At 37.5% G+C, this 26,491-nt stretch overlaps 2 protein-coding genes and 1 long non-coding RNA gene across 3 annotated transcripts; 1 reads left to right on the top strand and 2 right to left on the bottom strand.

The window, feature by feature from the left end:
- Positions 1-2,953: 2,953 nt before the first annotated feature.
- Positions 2,954-17,896, bottom strand: skap2 (src kinase associated phosphoprotein 2). Its single transcript, XM_016287435.1, has 13 exons — positions 17,689-17,896; positions 16,804-16,909; positions 16,681-16,706; positions 14,975-15,073; positions 12,486-12,566; positions 12,311-12,394; positions 12,092-12,216; positions 11,936-11,999; positions 11,747-11,860; positions 11,052-11,129; positions 8,663-8,778; positions 3,461-3,563; positions 2,954-3,208 (listed from the first exon to the last, which is right to left on the bottom strand). The coding sequence occupies exons 1-12, from the start codon at positions 17,726-17,728 to the stop codon at positions 3,471-3,473; spliced, it is 1,026 nt and encodes a 341-aa protein (XP_016142921.1). The 5' UTR covers positions 17,729-17,896; the 3' UTR covers positions 2,954-3,208; positions 3,461-3,470.
- Positions 16,923-21,464, top strand: LOC107596653 (uncharacterized). The gene is made up of 5 exons (XR_001610390.1): positions 16,923-17,286; positions 18,013-18,147; positions 18,768-18,935; positions 19,236-19,374; positions 20,482-21,464. It is a non-coding gene; the product is annotated as an uncharacterized lncRNA (long non-coding RNA).
- A 2,085-nt stretch (positions 21,465-23,549) lies between these two features.
- Positions 23,550-25,339, bottom strand: LOC107596758 (homeobox protein Hox-A2b-like). Its single transcript, XM_016287556.1, has 2 exons — positions 24,911-25,339; positions 23,550-24,343 (listed from the first exon to the last, which is right to left on the bottom strand). The coding sequence occupies exons 1-2, from the start codon at positions 25,272-25,274 to the stop codon at positions 23,613-23,615; spliced, it is 1,095 nt and encodes a 364-aa protein (XP_016143042.1). The 5' UTR covers positions 25,275-25,339; the 3' UTR covers positions 23,550-23,612.
- Between the last annotated feature and the right edge of the window lie 1,152 nt (positions 25,340-26,491).

The raw sequence follows: 26,491 nt of genomic DNA, 5'->3' as shown, positions 1-26,491 counted from the left end.
TAGGCCGCTGTGTTTTTCGTTGCCACTGATGATTCAAACCCGAGTTTTGGGCAGTAGAGTAGCACTTGTTGTTTGTCATTTCTCCGATCACAAATGCAGACATGGTTTTATGTTTACGCGGCGCGATGCAACACAACACGTAAAAAGACAGTATAAGTCATTATAATCCATAATTATGTCCCCACTGGATGCAACAAATGCCTCGTTTATAATGGGTTTTCATGTTTTTGAATCATCGCTCCGGCCGGACAGGGCATGATCACAGTATGGTAAGGGGCGTAACATTTCCGTCAAACGCTTGAGGTATTCAGCCAATCATAACACACTGGATAGCTGGCCAATCACAGCACACCTTGCTTTTCAGACCGATGAGCTTTGTAAAAATCGACGCGTTTCAGAAAGGCGGGGCATAGAGGAGAAACAATAATGTACAGTATGTGGAAAATAATGTGTTTTTTTAACCTTAAACCACAAACATTTCATTACACCAAAAAAATTTCTTTTTAGCAACTTCATATGACCCCTTTAAAGTAAGGAAGTGGTCATTAAACAACTCACAGAGGAGGAAATTCAACGTCTGCACCAAAATCTTGTGCTGATTCTCATGCAGTTGGACGCTTCGTTTGGCCTCTTCTATGGCATCACACACCTCTCTGTTTCAGCCGTCTGTGTGTATCTCTGTGGAGGAGATGAATGCTGCAGCCCCTCCTCTCTCCGCTCTGCTCAGAAACTAACTGGTGGGAAATGTATAATGAATACTAATGAATCCCCACCTCCCTCGACAGGTGTCTTACCTCCACCCCTCTCACAACTAACATCCTGTCCTCTCCTCTCTCCTTCCCTGACAGAGAGGAGTGAGCTACTGACATGTGATGTGAATTTAGCACACACAAGGCTCAGTGGAAACATCCTCTCCACCCTGAGCTCCTTCATTAGTGCTGATTCTTTAACAGACTGGACGAGTTCAATCAGGAAAGTCACGGTGTTCCAGATTTCACCATTCCTGTAAATTATCAGGAAACAAGAGCTAAAGAGTAAAGAAACAGTATATCAGAAACAGCGTATGAATTTATTCTGCTATAATACAGAATAATACAACACTGTTTTTAATGCTAACAACAGAACAGAACAGAACATAAAAAATACCTTTTTTCATTCTGGAATATTTATTTATTTAGCTGAATTTATTCTGCTATAATACAGAATTGTTTTTAATGCTAAGATTTAAAAAAATAATATAATATACAAATTATGAAAACATCATTTCAGTACCGTATTTTTTTCATTCTGGCATATTTATTACAAATAATCCTATTAAGACAATTCAGTCAGTAGCTTACTGTAACACAAAATAAAATATAATTTTCAATTTATAATTTTGTATGAAAACTGTCAAGAACATTTATAAAGCAATTATTGCTGTCAAACGATTTATCGTGATTAATTGCATCCAAAATAAGTTTTTGTTTACATAATAAATATACACAGTACACACATATATTATGTATATATAATACACACACATACAGTATACATTTAGAAAATATTTACATGTATATACATTTACATATTTATATTTATATATTTTATGCTATATATAAATACATTTAATATATAAACATAACATTTTTCTTAAATATATGCATGCATGTGTTTATATTTATATATACACAATAAACATACACAGTATACACACATTATGTAAACAAAAACTTTTATTTTGGATGCGATTAATCATTTGACAGCACTAAAAGCAATCATAATGTACTGAATTTATTTTTATTTTATGCTTATCCTAATTTTAAAAATGTTTAGAGTGATGTCATTTAAATGTACAGTTAATAAATACATATTTTTTGCATGTACAATAATGGCAATAAAAAGAGAGAGTCTCTGATGAAGAAAATAATATAAAATATAACTCTGATATTCTCGATAACACTTAGTATAGGGACCAATTCTCACTATTAACTAGTTATTTATGCATGCACATTACTAGCATATTGGCTGTTTATTAGAACTTATAAAGCAGATATACTGCATCACCATATTCTACATCCTGATTCCTACCCAATACCTAAACTTAACAAATAGCCTACCTTATTAACTATTAATAAGCAGTAATTAGGAGTTTACTGAGACAAAAGTTGTAGTTAATTGTTAGCTAATATTGAGAACTGGACCTTAAAATAAATTGTGACAATATTATATTTTTTGGTTTTTGGATTGAGATTCTAGTATTCTCAGATCTGGCCAAAGACGTTTTTTTTTTTTTAAACTTACATTTTATATATTAAACATGGTGCCAACATTTGACTGAAATTGTTCCATGCTGCTCAACTTTAAAATCAGGCCCAAGTCTAATTGTTTATCAACTGGTATATAAAAGAGTGTTATGTAATGATCAAATTAAAATGTCTTTAGTATTTATTGTGTGAAGCTTGACTGAGCAAGTTAATATGCAAATAGTAACACTTCGTTTGGATACATTCTTCTGGCAGAGAAGGTAACGCCCTGACATGTGTTTTAATTAAGTTTCTCACTTCAGTGCCTAGATATTTGTGGATGTCAACGCAGCGGTCCATGAAGATACAATCCGATATGCCAAATAGTTCTCCTACAGCAGATTATTAATTCCACATCTGAATAACTGCTATTTGATTTGTTTGTTATGTTCTGCATAAAAAGGTCAGAGATTTGGTTTCCCATTAGTTCATTACATACTGCGACATCGTGATTGTACGTACAAACAGCACTTACGGTCTGTGTAGAACCCTGTCTTGGGTTGTCTGTCCCTGTGGAGGAATCAAACGAAGTCTCAAAGACATTCCACATCTGCTCTGAAATTATCTGTCTCAAAAATCTCATTACAATAGAACGTTATACGCTGCTGCCACCTGGTGGCTAGAATACAAACTGCTAAAAAGAATCCAGAACGTTTTGTGAATGCTCAAGCTTTATTTCATAGTTTTTACCTACAACTGAATGCCTTTGAAAGACAAAAAAAGGGGTTTACATTCACTCAGTCCACACGTGATAATGAAATAATCAGCAAAAGATAAGCTTCACATCCTTCATGTATTTCACAATCACTTGTGCTTTTGAACGGGCAGTTTGCTTTACATATCACACAGAATAATAGAAACACACAGAAAGAGTACGCGACTTGTGGAACATGAAGCTACAACAGCAGGCCATCAGAGTTTTCCTAGAAATGAACGAAAATATACAATTAAAACAAAAATGGAGCAGGATTTAATTGGACATAATTTTCACTTAGTAACTGCTCTAGTAAATTTTACAATTATTAAAAAAGAAACATACATAACACAGTGAATTAAGCATGGAATTTTGATGTAGAATGACTGTTTTTGTAAAATGTAATCTATCTAATCTGTCCATCCATCCATCCATGAACAGCTTAGGTTTGTCAGCGGTCATTCTAGGATCATTTACTCACCTCAGACCCCTTACAGCACGTACAAATCGAGAAGATACTCCTTAGGCACAATTCCGATGGCCCCTTTAATCTCCCCCACCCACCAGCCAAACATGTCATACTCCTGTTAAAAAATAAAAATAACAAAAATGATAACCTACGTTCATTAAACTCACTCACTGTTGAGACAAGTCAGTGCAGTGACACAATCGGCGAGGTCAAATCTCATAGGTCAACGCTCAGGGGAATGAAATCTGTCAATATATATAGTTCATTTACCCGATCATCTTCAGACTTCATTTTCATCTCATACTGTCTCTATCTGCACATCCCTACCCCCCATTCTGTCTCCCTCCCAACCTCCTGTCTGTCTTTCCAAGGCCAATTCAAGGACACAAGGCCCATAGGACCTATAAAGATTACACAAGAGAATGTGAACGGGCGATATATTTCGTATGAAGCACAACAGATCTGCGAGCCCGAGGACAGAGTCCTTTTCTCCCCGTACAGAGACGGATCAGCTCTTCTCCAGCTCATGGAAAAGATAACCATAAAGATAAGAAGCAGATAAGATCCGTCCATCCGTCTCTCTTTCTTTATTCCATAATTACAAACAGATTACACGGTGCCATTCACTTCAAAGCCACTAAACCCTGTGTTTTCTCCACATCCACGATACTTCTCGGTTTCTCACAGATGCCTTCTAAACTTTGGGGTTATACTGAGGCAGATCTATCACGCCACATCTTGCTTTCTTTCAAAAAGGAGAATGGAGGGAAGCAGGGAGAGGAGACTGGACTGAACTGAACTAGGGACGCACTGGGGTCTGGGGACTCCCAATGAACTGCAAGTGGCTGCTGGAGGGTCCACCAGAAAATGTACAACATTTTACAAAATGTATTTTAGGGCTGTCAGCGTTAATGTGTGCATAATATCCAAATTTGGTAATATTTCTATTTTATCCTGCTTTCTAAACATGGTCAGAAATCAAGAGATTCATGCAATTATCTTTATTCTACTGACAGCGCTAGATTTTCACAGTTTGAGAAAAAAATCTGAATAGCTGAAATGCTAAATAATAATTATAAGGAAGTAAATCAATTAATAAATAAATATGGAATTCAAATATATTAAATGTAAAAATTTGTATTAGTATGTTAATTTCAGATACACTATCAACTTAATAAAAAGTAACCATTTTAAAAGATATAACCAATTTAACTGATTAAAAAAAATTTAAAATATATATATAATATAATATAAAAGAATTATACACACTACTATTCAAGTTTTAGAAAAAATCCAATGCAGGCTGCATTTTATATGTTAAAACAGTAATATTGTGAAATATTATTACAATTAAAATGAACAATCATTCTAATAAGCTAATTTGGTGCTCAATAAAACATTTTTTTATTATCAATGGTCAAAAAAAGTTGTACTGCTTAATATTTTTGTGGAAACAGATACTTTTTTTAGGATTCTTTGATGAATATAAAATTCAAAACAACAGCATTTATTAAAAATAGAAATATTTTGTAACATTATAAATACATATTTATGCTACTGTAATCTCAGAAACAATTAATTTGTAGTTTTTTAAATCACACTTCATTTAAACCTATTTATACGCTTGAAATATAGCTGCCTTATAATTTAGGAAGGGGTCTAGGCATTCATCATATCTGGGAGTCCTTGGCATCAAAACGTCATATCGAAAATCCTATACTACTTTGCAAAGGCAGAACACAGTGACACTTTTCGTCAAAATTGAGTTATGACTGAAATGGGGTCTCTATGATCTGTCTATGTGACAGACAGGTTTGGCTCAATGTAAACAAAGTAAAAACACTAACTCAATTACAGTTTCAGCTTTGGTGTAGTTCCTGTGCTTTGCCTTTGTAGGGCAGTATAGAGGACCTTAATGGGGCCCTCACTCATCAGGGGGGCCCAGGTTGCCAATCTGCAACCTCAGTTCTGCATGTTTTTGAAAGTTCCCACATAAACACTCATTTGTTGTACTTGAAAAGAACGGTCAGCTACATTGAAACCTCGAAACATCTCAATCCAGTGTACTCTGACAGTGTACTTTTTTCTCTCTGACATTCAAGTCTTGGATCTCTCTAAAGCTGACAAGACACTCACTGCTCGTCACCTCACCGTCGGAGAAAAACATCTCTCTCTGTATGGTTCAGAAAGAGCAATGAGGTTTGAATCATACCCCATCTGAAGTTAAATATGAAGTTTGTGGGCCCCTACTTGACCCCGGCAGCCTAAGTGATTCCTGCTGTATAATGTATAGTGCTCAGCTCCGGCCAGCAAACCTCTTACTGCCTGCGTGCACGTATCTGTCTATAAAACACAGGTCTGGTTATGCAGCTGCTGACAGCTGCCGCAGACACACATGCTGTAATGGAGAGCGTCTCTCCACCGCCAACTGTCCTCAGTGTGCACTGTCCTCCTCATAAGACAAAAAAGAAAAATTTTGCTGAAAGACCACAGATATAAATAAATCTTTCGTTATCTGTAAAGCTTAGATTTGGAATATAATTTAGAATATATTGCATGTATATGTTCTAATAAAGTCAGGACTGTAGATCAGGTGTTTTTTAAGCTGCTTGTTTTCAGACTTAACAGAAACTGGGAGCATTGATATATTAAATTAATTGATTCCAGAAATTTCAAGACCTATATGTTCTTCAGGAAAAACAATTTCATTAATTACATTTAATTTCATACCTGGATTTTGTGCTCTTAGCATTTTCATTTAGATTATAGTTATTATTTTAACATATACATTTAATATATATGTTATAACATAATATACATTTTATATACAATGTATATTACAGTTTATACATTTTATATATATAAATATAATGTATGTTATATGTATGCATATTACATATATTATAACATATATTGAAATAACTATAATCTAAATAAAAAAATGTGTATATATATATATATATATTTTTTTTTTTTACTGAGAACCAAACAAATACATTTTAATGATTAATAATTATTTGTAATTAATTAAAATTTGTCCTTATGATGCTTAATAATTAATACATTTTAAATAATAATCTTAAACATTTTAAAATTAAAAATGTTTTTAATGTTGTTTTATACAATATTTTACATGTATATACATATTAGTTAAATATAATGATATTTAAATAATATCATACTATTTTTTCACATAGCATGAGTTAGTCTCAATATACATAGCATTCTTTATATTTTAAGAATGGAGTCCTTTGCAAAAATTATATTCATCATATTTGAGGGTACGTGGCATTAAAATATTTGAAGACCTCCACAGTATATAACAGCCAAATTATGCAAGTAATATGAAAGTGACATCTTAAAAGTATTCATTTTTAAAATCTTACTAAAACATTTTGAACAATATTGTAATTTCATAAACAAATGATTCTGCTGTCTTTAAAATACATATGAAAGCAAAACATGTTAATGTCCAAAATTTACACACCTCAGGTCGCCAAATATAGGGCAGTTGTCCAGGCTGTGTGAAACAAGACAGGAAGTGCACATGTGAAGGGGTGAAGTGGAAACTTCCTGTTGCTGTCCTTTGATACAGACACACCTCATTGACAGAGCAGCGCCTGGTGCCGTGTGTGTGCGAATTTGTGCGCGTGCAAGAGGGTCAGATTAGAAGGTGAGGGTGACAAATAAGTCTGCAACAGGAAAGCAATGCAGACCTCACACTCCTCCTACATGCCCACACACGATTATTCAGTGCCTATCTAAGGAAGCCGACATGTAAGGTCACATAGACTTCCTAATTTAGCATTTAGCAGACTAAAGTGACCTTTGAAATATCTTGATGCAAGTTGAATAATTTAAATCCTGCATGATTAAAATTAGCATATTATGCCACTGAAATTATGTGGGTCATTGAGGTTTACAATGCTTCTGGACCCCAGACGGACCATGTGACAGAAAATATGTTATTATTTTTACTTGAACTAATAACAATAATTTTAGATTAGTTTTAGATAGTGGTTTATAAATTAATTTACATTAGAATTTTTATCTCCGTTTTCTATATATTGATTCATTTGTCTCCTGCCAGTCTGTGACTGTAAAAAATATATTTATTAAGCTGCCTCCTGGTTAAATAAAGGTAAAAGAAACAAACTTGTTTATGCCACATTACACATTGAAACTTTTCCTGAAAATGGTATTAAAGTTTTTTTTTTTTTTAACTATATGAAGCCAACATGAATACAAATAACATAAGAATTTGTCACTAGCTTTAAACTAGATCATGGACACTTATATAGTACGTCCTTGACCCACAAATTTCCATACCATTATTCATAAACACCAGCATAATGTCGATACCTCAAAACCTCTCTTCTAAAAGAGAAAGCACAAACACGATTAAGCTTTCCAGTTCTTTCTCTGAAGGGCAACGGCGCTAAGTAGACAAACCGCAAGATACCGAGTTTGTTTCTGGGAACGGAGCAGCCTGACCTGTTTTAAGTAGCCCTGAGAGGTATCGAGCTAATTCTGTTAGCCAGGTACAAACCCCACGGGCAGTTCCCAGATCTGCACAGCCGGCCTACGCATCGGAGCTGACAGGTATGGGAAGTTTTTAAGCAAACGCACTTCTCCGCAGCACCTGGTACGAATAGAGATGTGGATTCAGTGTTTCCTGAGAACACAGACTACCATTACAGTCATAAATAGTGACTGGCTGAGATGTGTATATGCTAAAGGTCTGCGTACGGTTGCCCTCACTGAACATGGCATTGAGCCGTCTTCCAATGCTGAAATACCCACACACAAATGAGCTCGGAGACGCGCACATGCACTGGGCAGACGTGGAGAGAGGTGACAGAACGCCACTGGCTGCCAGACTGCTCTGCTCAGGGCCAAGAGCACTAAAATGGTTTCCGTTGTGACAAGACTAATCCCATCACTGTGCGCAGGGAGAGGGTGTACTTCACTTCCACACTCGTGCAAAAAACAGGCCCAAAACTAACCTTTCTGCATCTGACTCAAATGTGTTATCCAGACGTCACAGTGTATTTATTTAACTGAATGTTTTTGCAAATTCATCTTTTCCTGCTGACGTCTGAGAGGGCAGGGTAATAAACATTACCTCATGCTGTATTATTTTTGTCCTCCATCACGTGGGTTGTGACAACTGCGGCAAGTCTGGAAGTTTCCAGGCCATGGCTCCCGTCTTACCTTGCTGAGGATGTAGATGGTGTCTCCTCGCTTGAAGGACAGCTCATCGGGATGCTCTCCAGCACAATCCCACAAGCCCTGGAAGTAGTTGGTGTAGTCTGTGCTCTTGGTCACTGCTGCAGGGGAAAGAATAGAAGATCATTTAAAAACAGAATTTAATTATTAAAGAGCATTTATGATAGAATTTTGTGTTTTTAAAGGCATCGTTCTGAACTCAATACACTCTTAACATATGCATCACAAAATGTTTATGAAGTGCTGTAAAAATGGGGATCGTTAGGTTGTTGGTTTGGTCTCTGAACATCTCACTCTCAATGTATGTACACTACCATTCAAAAGTTTGGGGTCGGTGAGATTTTTATTTTATTTTTTTATATATTTTTGAATAAAGTCTCTTATGCTCACCAAGGCTGCATTTATTTGATCAAAAATACAGATAATAATGTGAAATATCACCACAATTTAATGATAAGAATGTGAAATATTAACAGTTTCAAAATAACTTTTCTCTAACGTAATATCTTTTAAAATGTACTTTATTCCTGCGATGGCAAGGCTGAATTTTCAGCATCATTACTCCAGTCTTCAGTGTCACATGATCCTTCAGAATTCATTCTAATACGCTTGGCGCTCAAGAAACATTTGTTTTTATTATTAATGTTGAACAGTTGTGCTGCTTAATAATTTTGTGGAAACTGTGATTGATTCTTTGCTGTAAAGAAATTTCAAAAGAACAACATTTATTTGAAATAGAAATCTTTTGTAACATTATAATGTCTTTACTGTCACTTTGGATCAACTGAATGCATTTTTGCTGAAAAAAGTGTTAATTTCCACCGATTATTGTTTGATCTCAAAATTTTTTTGCAAAAAGACATATGTGATAATCACAAATACAATTTCAAGCTAGTTTAGTTTAGGATGATTCCAAGGGCCTGGCTAGGGACCATAGTGGCGTGCCCCTAGGTTCTTGGTTGAAGACCCCAGTGTTTTTCTGGCTCAGAAAGATCCACTAGTGGGCAGCAGAGAGTATAAATTGCTGAACTGAGGCTCTTGCCAGTTGAAATGCATACTGAAGAACTCTCTAATGAAAGACTCCTCACTGTTGTAAGTTAACTTGCAACTTGTATTACAAGCCACATTTGTTTTTAAGCCTTTTTTATTTATAAAGCTTTTGATTTTTTTATAATCTTCAGCAAAGTTTCAGTCCCTTTCAAAAGAACATTTATTTTCTATCTCAAAACATCAACAAAAACAATGCACTTGGGTTTACATTTAACCATGCTCTTGGCTCTTGGTTTAGAGCATTATTTATTCATATCAACAATATATTTACTAATCTACATCGTCTACCCAAAGGCAGCACCATGAGTGGGTGTTTAGTAAAACTGCTTTCATATAAAGAAAAAAAAATACCCCTAAAGGTAAATATCTTTTAGCAGACATTATTGCTGGCAGATTCCCAGCTATGCTGATTTGGCAGATTATTCTAATTATTTTCTAAATATAACCTTACCCACTGCTGCTCTAAGGTTTTATTTAGGGCTGCCTCCTAAAACAACCAGGCAGTATTACACCTGCTGCACCGGTCTGGAATCAGCATTATTGCATTCACTTACAGGATTTTAAAACGTTATTCAAAACAGCCCTGAATGATGACAACAAACACTAATAAGGAAAATTCATATGACGATCTTGCTTTCCAGAATCTGTGAAGCTTGTATTATTCCCCTCCATTATGCTCTAGCTGGCCTCCTCCTCTGAGCATCTGTCACGAGATCCTGCCTCAGCCATCACTTCTGTCAGCAGGACTTCCTGTGCTGTGAGCCTAGAGCAGAGGGCCATGGTGGGCCACAGTGCACCAATGGAGTCAGCTTCCTGCCAGAGCCTACCAACCCCTGCCCAGTGCCCAGCACCCGGCAGGATACATGCTTCCCCACACAGGCACAGAAAAACCAATATAGCTTTTTAAAATAATAACTGAGATTATGGCAAGAGTATTGTTGAGCATTTGTCTAACTAATAAACACAAATCTGTTAAATTAAGTATCATTACAAATAATAAACGGTGCAAAAATACAGAAAAAAAATTCCCTTCCAGGCCCTTCCTGTGGTCCAGACTAACTTCCTACTCCTGTCATCAGTGTGACTTCACCAGCTAACCTCCCAAATCCATATGTACCTGCAATATCCATTTCTTCTCTTCCACATTCTATCTTTTGTTGTCATTTCAAGACCTCATCCTTCCTATCTTTGCCCTTTTAAGATAAAAAAAAAAAGTTGGACAGACAAATGATAGCCACCCAGGCAGATCTGGGAGTCTGTGTGGTGTTATGGGACACCAGGGCAGGTAGGGGATGGACAGGCCTGGTGACCTAGTGGTAATTACCTGTCACAGGGGTAGATGGTGGTGGGGGTTTGTTGGCCAGGGTCACTGTTGGTTTAACAGGTTGGGGTGTATCTTCCTCTGAGAGGGAGAGAATAGATGTGCCAGTCAGAGCGGAGAGCAATACACCAAATAAAAAAATTCTGTAGCCATTTTCCACCACATACATAGAGGAACCACCCTAAGGGGATTTTACATGACTATAACTGTTTATCAACATCAGAAGTGAATAGATAACAGTAAAATATTTCAAGCTGCAGTCCGTCATTTTTTTGAGTTCAGAATTTACTAAATTTATATCATAAGCAAGTACACCATGAATCCATTTTCCAAATCGTGTTTTTGGCTTGTCCTGAATACGGTACACCTATAATAAATGTTTATATTTGGACTATTTTAGACTGGTTCGGGTAGGTACCGCTGCGGAGTAGCCCAGTACCTGCGTGATTCGTCATAGACATAAACAGAGAGAAGTAGCTCCGGCTACAATGTTATTCCTCAAGACGCATGCAGTTGTGTTTATTAACCGCTAGAGCGCCAAAACATACGGACTGCAGCTTTACAATTAAATTAAATTTAAATACTTCAGCATCCCCACAACCCTACATAGGATAATGGATGGATTAATAAAATAAATAAATAAATATAATATAATTATTAGGCAAATAAACCAAAAAATATGAAATTGAGGTGCAAACCTGGGAGTTCTTCATAAATGTCATCATCAATAGGTGCAGGATGGTTGGTTGGGTGGTTCATAGGTAAGCAGTCATCATACTCTTCTTCATCTTCAGGAATGACTCCACCCATGTCTGATAGTGAAAACACATGCAAAACATGATGCATTTGTTCATAAAAGACACGCTTTTCCTGATGTACAGTCCTACCTTTGATCAGAAAGTCAATGTGCTCCACCCACTCTTTTGAATCTTTCTCAGACACAGCACAGAACTGCAGCAAAAAAAAAGGTATTGTGAGTGATAATGATCTGAGGATATGAATAAGCACTGCATGTTTCAGACATGTTATGAGAGGTGACCAACCTGATATACACGCTTGTCTGGAGCAGAGATCTCAAAGCAGCAATCTCGCTTTGCATCTTTCCGCAGGGTGTTGTTCATTTTGACTGTGTATCCGACAATATTAAACTCTCCCTTCTGCTGTTTATCTAGTCAAGATTACGAAATGATCCAATTTCAGAAAAAAGAAATTGAATTCAGGACTACATTTATTGGTGACAACAAAAACGGTAGATTTCCCACCTTTCTCACTGCCATAGTAGTAGAATATGTTGTTGCTTAAAGCACACCATCTCTTCTGCCATTCATTGCCAAAGAAGCTGTGATCTATAAGAAGTGGAAAGGAGTTTTTTTTTTATTCTATTTATTTTATTTTATTTTATTCATGAGCAGCCTGTTTGTGAATGCAGAAACCTACCCTTTCTGCGCTTCTCCAGATAGCCACTCTTTAAAATGGACTGAAGATCCTGAGCTGCCACCGGAGGGGACTGTTGAACTCCTGATTTCAACAAACAGAAAATTATTATATTTTAGTTCAGCTTATTTATGATGAGCAGTGCTAACTGTGCTGGTGAAGAATCCACAAAGAGGAGCACCTGCCTTCACAACAAATTAAATGCATTTGCTAATAACAGCCAGAAAGCTAATTCCATGCCTTTAGGTTTAAAAATCAAAGGTCGACATCAAGCGAGACTAAAGTTAGCAGAGATTCAAACCTGGATAGAGTTTCATGCACCGATCTGTCAGGTACAGCAGTATGTGAAACAGATGCATGGTCTGTTTTCAAAGCAAACTTCCCCTCTAGTTTACACTGCCCTCCCTTCTCTTGTGTACACAGTACCATTGCATTGCTGAATGAGTGTGAGTGAGCAGAGCAGTGTTATGAATGACAGAGGCAATTGTGGAATGTTTGCAATTATGTATAAAGTGCTGTCAAGGGAGCATGACACACGCTGACTGTGAAAAGCAAACTGAACACACTCAGTTGGAGCGGATTTCTCTTAAATCTGGTAGAAAATGTCTGGTAGAAGCACTAGCAGAGAAATCATAAATCATGCTGTCTTTTAGAGCAAACACTGGCAAAACAATTAAAAAAGACATTTTGACATTTTGGAAAATACGAACTCGTTGGCACAGAGCATCACTTTGATTTTTGCATCTTCCTTAGTGAAAATTTTAAATAAATAATACAATTTTAAAAATATATATATACTTCTGTTCACAGATTTAAAAAAAAAAAAAAAAAAAGGAAGATTGGCTGCATTTATCTGATCAAAAAGTGAAAAAGTAAACTGTCAAAAACAGCAATATTTATAAACAGTATTACAATTTACAACGGCTGTTTTTCTATTTTAATATAATTAAAAAGCCATTTTTTCTTGATGACAAGAAGGCTCAATTTTCAGCAGCCAAGTCTTCTTCATAGCCCTTAAGAAATAATTGTAATATGCTGATTTGGTAACAATCAAAAAGCCGTTCTTAACAGTAGTTGAAAATGTTTGTGTTTCTTAAAGAAGTGTGGAAATTGAGATTGAGATCAAGTTTGAAGAACAGCATTTATTTGAAATAGAAATCTTAATCATATAAATCATAAATGTCTTTACTGTCATTTCTGATCAATTTGTCCTTGCTCAATAAAAGAGTCAGTTTCTTCAAATAAATCATAGTGATCCCAAGCATTTGAATGGTAATGTTGTTACACAAACCCATAACTATAAGTCATGACTGAAAATGTGTACTATGAACTCCCTTTAAATGATCTTTATCCATGTTACAATGCTAACTTCATAAGTAGCGAATGTGGTTGCAATTGCAAAAGGCCATAAATAAACAATGGCAACACGTTTCACCTGCCTCTGACTCTCAACAAATACAGCCTGAGATGTGTCTCTCCGTTTTGACTTTCTTTTTTTATGAAAAAAAAATGACAAACTCCCTGCCTTTGACCAAATAGTGGCATTATGGTTGCACAAGCTCACAACTTCACTTGCTTTAGTACATCTGTCCAAAATAAATAGTCTCAAATAACTTTTTGGTCAATCTCCAAATGCCGTTTTGATTCGCCTAGGCTCTGCAGTGTGCACTGACAGGCTTCAATCCCATCTTGGAGCTAAACAGCTGTTCTCTCTGGCAAGTACAGGGCAAAATGACCTATAAAACACATGACTGCACTACAGCAGTAAACCTCTTCCTACCATATACATACACACAACCACTCTCGGCCTGCATCCTACCCTACCGATAATGTACGTTTCTGAATGCAATAATCAGATATGATGCATGATTCGAAATGAGTCAGATGAACTGGATTTCCTTAAATGTAAATTCTACCAATAGCATTCATTTAGCAGACGCTAATAAAACAGAAGCCTGAATTGACATTGGCTGTGGGCGGCATTGTCTGGGCTGCAGACCATAAACCATTTGCTCAGAGACAAAAGAGAGCTAAACCCTTGACGTATGTGCCTTCAAACCGTTCCTGAGCCTGTTGCCGGGTTACATCAGTCTTTCAAGCACCTCATTCAGCTTTTGTGTTCTTCTACCACTACTAAAAAAATCCTAGACAGGACATGACAAAGGACTGCCACAATGATACTGTGTTATGACAGCTAAGGCTGCAGAAAAGATGATAACTGATTCATTCATAAGCGGAGAGAGAAATGCTTTTTGTTTCTTAATTTATGTGAATTCTGTACATGCAATCTGAGTGCAGAATAGATTGCAGCGATTCTTTCATAATACTCACAATTACAAACTTTTCTTTTGACTTCCGGGAGAGAATTCAAGGGTACAGAACAATGTCACATGACATTCCTGTCTCACAAGTTCTCCTAAAACAATTGCAGATGCTCCATGCTTCTCTTCTCTGGTAACACTTTTAAATAAATCACACAATTTTCCACTCACCATCATAAGCGCTTTCCTCATCTCTGTCAGTCTGCTCTGACTGCAGCGATCCTCCGTCGTTAGTGTCCGCTTCATCAGGCTCTGGAAGCTCTTCATCTCCTACACAACGGAGTCTTCATCAGCATTCTCAGAAAGGCCACATTTTCAAACCTCCACCAGCAAGACACAATAAGACTGTCTAGTTCAGATATTATGTAGGCTATGTTGTTTGCAGATATGATATCTGACAGCACAGGAATTTGGACATGGTGCCTTTGAGTGGCACGCGCTTTGCAGAGATTTGGAATATTAACGGAACACTGGAACAGTTCACCTAAAAATGAAAATATGCTTAAAATATACTCAGGCCATTCAAGATGTAGATGAGTTTGCTTCTTAAACTTAATGGATTTGGAAAAAACTTAGCATTACATCACTTGCTCACCAATGGATCCACTGCAGTGAATGGGTGACATCAGAATGAGAGTTCAAGTAATGAGAGTAATCCACACAATGTCAGTCTTTTATTTAACGCCTTTTAACGTGAAAAGCTAAGGATTTGTAAGAAACAAATCAATCATTAAGGCATTTTAACTATAAATTGTTGCTTCTGGTCAAAATACTCCATTATAGTCCATAATCCTTAATACTGCTTTCTCCAGTGAGTCTATCCCCTGTTGTCCTCTCACATCCAAATCCACCAACATATTTGTTTAGAACTGTTTTGGACTGTTTTCACTTATAAAAGGTGATTGATGTGTTCATATTTCTCTCCTGATTCAGACAAGGTGGCTTTTTCACTAGAGAAAGCAATATTATGGATAGTACAACCAAAGCAAAGGGTTTATGTAAAAAAAAATAAAGATGGATTTGTTTCTTAAAAACATGCAGATTTACAAGACATTAACTGATGGACTGGTGTCAGTTACTTGTGGATTATTGTGATGTTTTTATCAGCTGTTTGGACTCTCATTCTAACGGCACTCATTCACTGCAGAGGATCCATTGGTGAGCAAGTGATGCAAGTCTAAACTTCTCCAAATCTGTTCCGATGAATAAACAGGCTCAGTTTGGATGCCCTGAGGGCGAGTACATTTTCAGCAAATTTGTATTTTTTGGCTGAACTATTCCTTTAATATGGAAGATAAACAGACCTCCTGTAACACTATAGACAGTTTGAATCACATTCCCTCACAATATAATTAATACTAAAGATGATGGCAAAGCAAAAATGATGCATATGTTTGTGCCATCATGTTGAATTTGAGCAAATAACTTCCTGTTCACGTTGTGATATTGTGGTAATAGTGCCGCTGTAATGTGCTATACCAAACTCAGCCCTCAACCCACATCTCAACCTTAAATTTGTAGTAGAAAACACGAAACTAATCTGTGAACAGTTATATGTAGGGATGCACGGATATGATATATCGTGCATCCCTAGTTATATGGTGACTTGAAGGTTATTTTTTAAAGCACTTTTTTCATGTGTTCCAATCAGAAGAGAAACCATGTATGTGTATTAGCTATATATATTTGTCATGCAACAATGTTTACATACGCAGAGTTGAAGTTTTCATGTACAGAATGAATGCTAACTATGATGCAGCAGGATAGAGTGAAGCACACAGTAGCCTACAACATAGTGGGGAAGTACTAGTTTACTCCACCATGCTTGAACTTTAGCCCCTCCCCCAGACACATAACACAAACACATCAAAACTTACCTTTGTCCTTGAAATCTTGAGAGTAGCTGGAACACAAATAATTTGGATTTGTTGAATACTTTATCAGCATAGAGTCACAAACATAACAGGTAATAGCTATTACATGAATACATTCTGTCGTACCTCGATTTCACATCTTTAATGCGCTTGATAAAGGCATCCTTTTTCTCTTTTGCTTTCTTGCTCAAATTCTCCCCTTTAAGGACATCGGTTAAAAAAGTTTCCAGATCTGAAAACAGACACTGTTTTATAAGCGTAGCTTCTTTTTTTTTGTTGCCATTTTTCGCTCTTCTTGAATTCCTCAACTCAAGTAGCCTAGGTTTATGCAAACAGGTGCACTTCATGTTTGAGGAACATAACTTTCGACTATTCCAAACTAATGGCACTTTGATTAGTTTACTGGCAAGGCTACATCCCTGCTGGAAAATACATCTTAAGCTGGTCTTTGGCCAGAAACAACTACTATCAACCTGTTTTGTTTTTGTAACATTGTAACTGGCCAGCCAGCTAATAACAACCTTACTCCATCTAATTAGCGTAACGTTAGCTGGCAACTATCTACCGTGTTCAAACATCGCTAGCATATTAAGCTAGAGTCTCCCACAGGTATGTTAGGACTCAAACTTTTTAAAAAAAACTGCACAAGAAAACTAAAATAGAAATTTCATCTGCAGTTGAAGCATCATAAACTCTCTACTTTCATACCTATTGTTGACTTAGTAATTAAAACAACACGTTAAAACACAAAACATGTATTCGCACCCTGCCTCGTCTTTAGAAAAAAGTAAACAAAGGCCACTCTATGCTCTAACCAAGTTACAGGGAAATATTCTCAACGTCTGTCGGTAGACTAAACTTCCTCTTTTCAACCAAGTACGAACAGAAATAAATGTAGAGTTTATAACTGAAGACAAAAAATATATATTCTATTCCGACTGCGCTCGAAACCTAAACGTTCGCTTTATCAACTGTTGTATTATCATACATATATAAATATTGCGATAGTACCTGAAATGAGTGTCGTCAAGTCTTCCGGGATGGACCTCATTGTGATAAACCGCTTGACCCAGTAAGATATAGCCTTCGAAACACGGAAGTTACAAGTGGACTGTGAAATACGGAAGAAGCAGCAGAAACCACTATTCAAATTAGACACTATTATTCATCACGCCTGCTCCAGCAGAAACATTTGAGTGCTCACCCTATACAGTGGACACTAGTTTTACGTGCACGATTTGACAGGAATGATGCACTTTCCATAAGTCATTTTATTGCATTATTCGTCGAATTCACTTTCACTGTGATAATATTTACTTTTGATGTTTTTATTAGCATGAGAGCGAAAAAAACAGATGGGAAAGATACAGCTGAGCATGCCCATATGATCTAATCTAATCTGAATCTTCAAGATTCAAGAAGCTTCACTACTTCCTTAGCCAAAGAGGCAATCCTCATTTGCAAACTTTGGTAAGTAACTGCTGAATGTCCTGTTTTTTTGTGTTTTTTTTGCCCTCTGTACCTTTGTATACACTGCTGGTGCAATAGAGGATTTTAGTGAGAGGATCTAAGGACCTTTCAGCCCTTTTAGATGAGCCTGCTGTTTGGAGTGGGGCCCACTTATCCTGAGGAGTGAGACAGGTGAAGAATGTGATGCACAGCTTTCATAGGAAAACACATTGCTATCCATTTCCATCTGGCTCTGTGCGCTCTCTCTGTGCTCCTCTGCTGTTTCACCGAGATTACTGCAGAGAACAGATCCCTGCCAGGAGACCTGCACTCTGTCACCTTCTCAAAATACCTCTCCTAGAAAATGATAAGGAGTGGAATCCAAAAGTCCAAAATATTTGTTAAAGGAATACAGCAAGTTATTTTGCACATTATTATTAGATCCATATTTTGTGAACAAGCCTTGCTGTGATATATTTATGCACCTAAGCAAATACAGCTATTCATAGGAATGACTTAAGTGAAACAATAAAAGGCTGATTTTACTTTATGAAAGTATTGGCTGATATTCAACACTGACATCCTGCCTGCTTGTTCGCTCGGCTTGAGCACTGCTTGAACCTCATTTGACCTGGCCACAGATCCATCTGGTGTGGAGGGGGAAAGAGAGGTGATGTGCCCTTTGACCTTTTAAAGGAGAGGGGAGCAGCTCCGTATCTCATGCTCCTCAGCCGATCCTGTTTGATCTGGACTCACCTCAGTTCACAAGTCTCAGCTTCTGGCCCCAACCCACAAAGGGAGGAATGTGTGTGAGTGTTTAAATGCATTTTACACCAGTATCACCATAACCAGTGATCATCATCTTTATTAAATTAGACATATCGTACTTCTCTTCATCCCAGAGTTTTGGCATTATACTTTGTAGTTTTTTCTGGGGTAAAACAATGTTTTAATTATTTTTGGTCGACATGACTCTGTGGTGGCCAGCACTGTCATGCATGTGCATATGGAAACCACTGACTGCCACATTCTGAATCATTCCTTTTTTTTTCTTGCAAGCCTTGTGACTTGAGCCTGTAACATTTTCCTTTGCTTTGGTTTTGTTTCAGAGAGCTGGTAGAGAAGAATTGCTTCGTTGGCCCAAAACAATACTGAAATGTAATGTTTATGGCAGCCACGTGAAGACATACTAGACTTGAAAACATACCTGAGATGGGTGAGGTCACCAGCAAATACTATGACATGTTGGTAAGTCATATCTGAATCAGACCACCTGAACAGCCTCCGAACATCTCAGGGCACACTGTTGCCACTGTAATTCACACTGCCTGTAGGGTGCAGGGGTATCTGTGAAGTTCAACTTTGTGATGGATGAGATGGTGTTTTTGCCCCATGGCCTTTGAGGGATTAGGCTGCTCAGGTGTTGTTTTTAAAAGACTTAGAATTAGCTTTCATTTAAACATTTAAACTGTCTTTTGACACCACTTTCACCGCCAGTTTCTGGAGAAGAAGAAAAAAGTCTGGGCTCCCTTGGATTGAACCTTGATTTTAATGTTTAATGTCTAATGTCAACAAAAGAATGCATCAATCATAAGTTACATCAGAAAGGTACCTTTGTAACCGTTGTTCCTGTGTTTGTCTTTGGCAGGCATTTGGTTCTTTGATTAATAATTACTGTAGATATATTCATGAGGCTTTTACAGTGTTTCTGAGTGAACCTGTGCCAGTCATTTGATTTAACATTACATAGTGAAGCCTCGCTTGCAGCCGCAGGAGGAAAAACTCTTTATGTTAGATGAAAAGAGATGTTTAAGAAGCAGACCACGTAAGTGCAACTAGAAGATGAGTAATTGCATACCTCAGGAATTCCATAAACATGATCTATGAGATAATATCATGCTTCATAGAGCTAATTTGTTCATTTGTATTCTGTGGTGTTGCTGTGGTTGGCCTTCTACTTGAGCCATTCTATTTGATTGAGATCCTTAAAAGGTTTGAACCCTTAAAGGGATATTTCACTCATAAATGAAAATTCTGTAATCTTTTATGCACCCTCATGCCATTCCACACCCTAAAGACTTTTTTCCTCAAAAGAACACAGAAAGACTGTTTTTGTCCATACAATGAAAATCTGTGGAGCACTAAACAACATTGAACATTTTTCAAAATATCTTCTTTTGTTTTTCACAAAAGAGTCCGTACATGTGAGTGGGTAAATGATAACAGATTTTTTTGAGTGAAGAATTCCTAAGCATTACATAACTGCACACTTAAATTTCATATATACGGTTTGCATTTTCATGCATCTTGCAGTTTATATTTAGTGTTTGTGCTCTAATTTCACTCTACCCTCAGAATATCTGCATGAAGCCCACCTGCATAGGAATGACAAAAGGGACCACCAAGATTAAATGCAAGGTTTCCATGGAAACCAGTTGATGGCTGACTGCACTGACTTTAAATGCCTGCATAGACATTACAGACTGAGTCAGTGGACTAACAGTGTAGGCCTTTCCTTTTTAAGCATTTTATAGCTGTCGGGACAGAAATTTTACTTTACACAGATTGTTCATCGATCCTTGTAGATGCTGGGATGACCAAATATATGTCAGGCTCCCTAACCAAAGCCATAAACTTATGCTGCAAATCACTTGAGAAAATAACATTGCTGCAGGAGCCCCGAATTACATGTACATATTATGCATACCAAATGGTTTCACGTCAGTTTGCATTAAGGCAAAGTTGATTGTTCAATTTGGGTTGGATCATGAAAGTTATGTGACTGTCCAACTTTATGGCAGTCTTTAATAAGTAAGCAGATAATTATACTTGAAGCGTCCGTGCAATAACATATTTTAGCAAATGCATCTGCAATGATACCCAGGTCCTAGTAGTGGCTCATATGAGTTATTGTGATGAATATTCACTATGGAAAGGCAAATTTGGTTTATCTTTCTATTTTACAACCACAGCTTTAAAAATGGGCTGACTTCCAAAAATGTATATGTGTAGAATGTAAAAAGTTGCTTCAATGAGACGGTTACAGTTATACATATTTACATTATTCAGGGCTTTTCAAAATTGAAATAGAAGATTAATTATAAAATCGTAAAAAGAATTTGTATTGTAATTCTAAGCCTTTCCCTGCATGCCTATGATGCAAAAATCTCTTTTGGGTAGCTAGTTGGATGTTGATCACTTCTCTGTGCCAAATCTCAACTCAGTCTTTAACCTGGTTAAAGAATGCCGATCACGTGTTTGTTTGTCAAAGGACGTCAGTCAAGCTATTTGTTCAGGCTTGATTTGGCGCTACGCCTTTAGAGCCCTAATGATTTTGAGGTGTGTTTTGTAAAATGCGATTTAGGGGCTTTTCTGTTCACATCTTTTTGTGTATGGTTGAAAATTCTAAATATAACATTTAATAAACCAAATGGAAGATAAGAGCATTAAAAACTACTTTGTTAATAACTGAAAAGCCCTCAGACCACGATTAAAGTTATACACTCTAAAAAATGCTGGGTTGTTTCAACCCAACATTTTTTAGAGTGTAATATAACTACATTAGTAGGTCTGTGGTGGTTATAGTGTATCAATCATTGTGTGGGTGTAAAGTTAGCCTGATCTAATACAAGGACTCGGATCATTCTGCGTCTCTAACAAATGCCTCTGTGCGGTGTGAGCTCTTGGCCGCTAGGCCTCATTTCCATTTCGACACTTATGCAGCGATTGCAACGTGGCGTCAGATGTTTGGAAATTATCCTAGCTTGATTTCTCCGAGGCTAGGTTTCACAGAACACTCTTCTCGAGGTATCACTGAAGTCGTCTTTTATAAATTCAGTTTTGTGTTGGTATCCTTACAATAGAATTTCCTATAACGTGCACTTCATGGAGTTACAGAAGTGGCTCGAGTCACCATAATCATTAAACTCGATTAACCAGCCACGGATAAGAACTAATGATGGGGAAACTATTTATTTTACTTTGTGATTATTTGTAGTTCCATTTAATGTGGGACAAATATCAGTGCCAAAATACTTACTGTAAAATAAATATAGGCCTACCTAAATTCAAATGTGTTTGTTAAACTTAAAGGTTATAAAACCGGTGTTGATAGGCTTTTTATTGTGCAAAGGGTGAAAAGTGTTTGCCGAGATCCTGGCTTGTCGAAAAAAGATTAAAATTGAGTTGTATTAAGACTGTAACATCGAGCGGGTATCAATCGAGTTCGTCTAAGAGGACACAGGCCCATAGAATTCAGATCTTATGAGAGCATGCCGAGGTAATCAAATGAGATTGTTTATTAGCTAGGCTATTTGTTCAGATATCAGACTATTTGGAATTTAAAAGTATAAATATTAATATTAAGAAAACACCAGCAGAATTAAGTTTGTTTTTACTGTCAGATCATTCCTTGCAGCGTTGCCTGTTGATAAAACGATACTTCATTTGATAACTCTTGTATTAGATGCACTGATCTGATTCGGGACACAGTTACATTCATCAAATGTAAATTAAATCTATAAACTGCAGATAAACTGATAATTATAATAAATTATGTAAACTAAATAATTAATGTTAAAATGTGGTTTGACTGTTGAATTCCCTTCTCATTCTCAGCGGCGGATTGAATTACGGGGAGTGCTGCCTCAACACCAACCCCCTGTCGAAGGTTTAATAGGCAATAAAATGTAATTGCTGAACTCCAAAACGTTACAACTCTTGGCCAGGAGGCTCCATGTGTCGTCAGATACAGTAAGGGACTTATTTGTGTACGCATCAAGTCATCAATCTCCTTTTTGAGGGATTCTGTTTTAGTCTACAGATTTGATGGCATCTAAAACGTCCCATGGGTTCATTTCATACTGTTAAAAAAAATCTAAATTTAACGCCAACTAGGCTACAGAGAAATTAACAAAGATTAATAAAAAGAATGTAACACGCAATTACATACCTAACTGCGTATTAATTTTGCGCACAAATAGTTTTCGGGATAACTGATATTAGTTTTGATTAGCGATTATAAACGTACATTTGACAGCCTTGTAAATATCTAATTTTGTCTCTCGAAAAATTATAATAAAAATCATTAATCCTCATAAAACTGGTAAATACACATTACCATAACAAATCAGCAAAATAGAATAGTAATATACTTTGAATCTTATACCTCGTTTAATAGTAACCTCTTATTTCTTAATCTGAATATTGAAGAAATAAATAACACCGCTGTTATTTTCAATAACAAGTACAAATTTATTCTATGAAAATATGGCGCTTTGCCGGCGAACGGTACAAAAATATAACGTGAAAAATATCACTTTTTTTTCCTGCCATATTTTCTCTGTAAACAAAACTTATCACTCGATTATTGAAAAACTTACCTCATTGATTAATGGTCTAGGCCTATTTTTAAAGTCACAATTAAACACACAGACCATCAATGTGAGAAAGATATTGACGTCCCTATAATGAAACTTCAGTTAGAGTTAGTAGCTCAAGTGTTGCAGGTCGATTGTTGTAAGCGTCTCGGAGAAGAAATCAAAGGCCTCCGTAGATAAACCAATGGGGCTGTCTACAGATTCTGACAAACTTGGGGACACGGCATCTGAGAGGTGTAAGCAGGAATCGTTGGAGAAAACGTTGAAGTCCTGTAAAGAGACGTCCAGGGCCGAGGGACTGCCATTGTCCGGAGCAGATGCACAATCCGGGGCCATTGTTGAGGCGCAGATAGGAACAGTGGGTGACGGGTTGGGAAAATTTTTCGGATGTTTGTCATTGCTACCTAAAAGCGAGACAGTTGCGCTTTGGGAATCACTATTGTGTCCATTCTGTGACTGTTGAGAAGTTAAAGTATTCTGCTGAAATGGATAACCTTCTCTTTCCAAAAGCGCCCCTGATACATTGTTTGCCACTTGTTCGAAAAAAGATTTCCCATCACCCCGTCCGCCTGCCTCCTCCAGGCTCGGTGGTTTTCCATCGCCGTGATGGTTCTCTTTACACTGCGTTTGCCGTTTGTGTTTCATTCTCCGGTTTTGAAACCAAACTTTGACTTGCCGCTCGGTGAGTTCCAGCAGAGCGGCGATTTCCACACGCCTTGGCCGGCAGAGATACTTGTTGAAGTGGAACTCCTTCTCCAACTCCAGCAGCTGCGTGTTGGTGTACGCCGTTCTTAGTCGGCGAGTTTGCCCATTGCCACCATCAGAAATTTCGGGCGAGCCTATGAAGGGATCACAGCGTTATACATTATTGATACGCCACTAATTATAACTCTTGATTTTTACAACGCCGCTGTGGGGCTTAAAGCTGAACCCACAAACTTGTCAAATATATTGCGTTTCTCAGGGAGCATAAATTGTTTGTGGGAATGGAGCCACGGCACTTGAATAATTTGTGTCCTCATCCCCTATGCCAGAATATACTGATGTGTCTGGTGTGAGTGCGGAGAGGTCCGAGTGAAGATTAATGAACACGCCAGCTGCCGAGTTGAGTAATGGCAATCTATCATTCTTCATTACTGTCAAATATTAAAATTCATGCCCTACGCTACAAGTAGCTAACACAGAGTTTAGGAGTTGTTCAGGATAGATCCTCCGCATCCAAAAACTAGCAATTAACTTGTTCGCATTAAGTTCACATGACCCATGAGGATAACAAACTATCTTGCACTTTCAAGCAGCATGGCCTTGCGCAACACAGCTATCGAAATGAATAATAATAATAGCAAAAAGAAGAATTTGCATTTCGTTTAAAATAAACTATAAAACAATCAAATTAATCCAAATACCTTGAGGGGAGAAGTATAGTGGACCAGGGTCGGTGGTGGTTGTTGCAGTCGAAGTAGTCTGGGTTTTTTTGGATGCTTTTTTCTCCTTCATCCAAGGGTACTCTGGGGGTAAGGATGCGGCAGGCAGCGGGCATGAGCCATTAGGGTTCTGCTTGGGCCGGCTGTGGCGAGGGTGGCTGCCGGGGTTCAGGCTTGGAATGGTCTGCTCAAAAGGAGGAGGAATCAGTGTCGAGTGTGAAAGCGTCGAGCTCTTGATTGATGAACTTTGAAATGCATCACCGACAGGGGGAAAAGATGTCAGGCACTCAGCGAGCGACGGCTGACTATTGATAAAACCCGTCTCTCGCTCGAATTCGTAATTCATCTCCTCCAAGTCTTCCAAATTCGCCGCTCACAAATTTGTGACCCAAGGAAGATAAAGTGAAATATCGTGCCTGGTTAAAAAAAACTATTTTGCTGATTACGGCCGTATGGGGACCGCGGTGCCATTAAACTATTGCTTTCATGGAGACAAGGTTGAAATTGGACCGTATTGCTTGTCACATGATTACCTCTGTCCAATGACAATTTGGGGTTTAATCAAAAGAAGCCACTGTCTGTGTGATTGATCGAAAAAAGTCCGAGAGGAACGCCTCACTCTCTGGGACGGGCTAGTTTATTTACGCATTTATGGTCAGTTTGCCCACTGCTCCGTAGATTGCAAGTATAGCCAGTACCTGAAACAGTGAGCGTGACAGTGAGTCCGTCTGCTGTTCTCCCTTTATTGTTTGACCGGCCCTCGGCTGTAGATCCCCCAACACATCAACTGGACACATAAACACACCAATAGCCACGATCGAGGAAACCCATTAATCCTGAGTCTGGGTTTTACTACTTTCTTAGAGAATGCGCGCTCTCATTTGCCAATGCACGAGCAAAAGCGCGCGAGACAGTACGCGCGCACACATTGCGCGCAGACAAATGGTTTGAAAGCCCCGACGCGCCCGCGTATATACACGCGCGCTGACGCATTACGCATGCATGTGCATTAGTGTTGTTTTAGTTTAAGATCTATTGCAGTCCTTTTTTAATTACTGTAGCTTTGAAACTATATCAATTCAGAATTTTTTTTCAGGTTACATTCTTCTACTAATAGTGCAATGAACATAATTGATATTCAGTGCATAATTTGTGAAAATAAAACGTGTAATTGTATACATTCAGTGTATTATGTAAATAATAACACACTACACATTTTACTTGAATTGATCTTCACAATTTGTTTGAGCGACTCTAAATCGTCTCACAGACAGACAAACACATACAAAAAAAATTATTAATATAAAATAAAAGTGTACATTCATTAGTCTTTTACGTTCAAGAATGTGTCTTCTATGTTGTCCTCAGAAGTCTTTAGCTAAGTAGGTGTAGGCCTCGAGCACTTTATTGCTTATATTCCAAACAAAGAGCCCTGGAAGCCTGCACGCTATCAATCTTACACGCCAAAAGGTCTGACAGCTTAGTGCCCTAAGAACACATTTAAACCATCTAACACTCCCTTAGATCATATGTGGCCAGGAAGAAGAGAACAGCGTAGTACTC

Source organism: Sinocyclocheilus grahami, unplaced genomic scaffold (genome assembly GCF_001515645.1).
Source record: "Sinocyclocheilus grahami isolate Dianchi unplaced genomic scaffold, SAMN03320097.WGS_v1.1 scaffold222.1, whole genome shotgun sequence".
Classification (NCBI taxonomy): domain Eukaryota; kingdom Metazoa; phylum Chordata; class Actinopteri; order Cypriniformes; family Cyprinidae; genus Sinocyclocheilus; species Sinocyclocheilus grahami.
The sequence above is the reverse complement of the archived record's forward strand: the minus strand, read 5'-3'. Positions and strand labels throughout refer to the sequence as shown.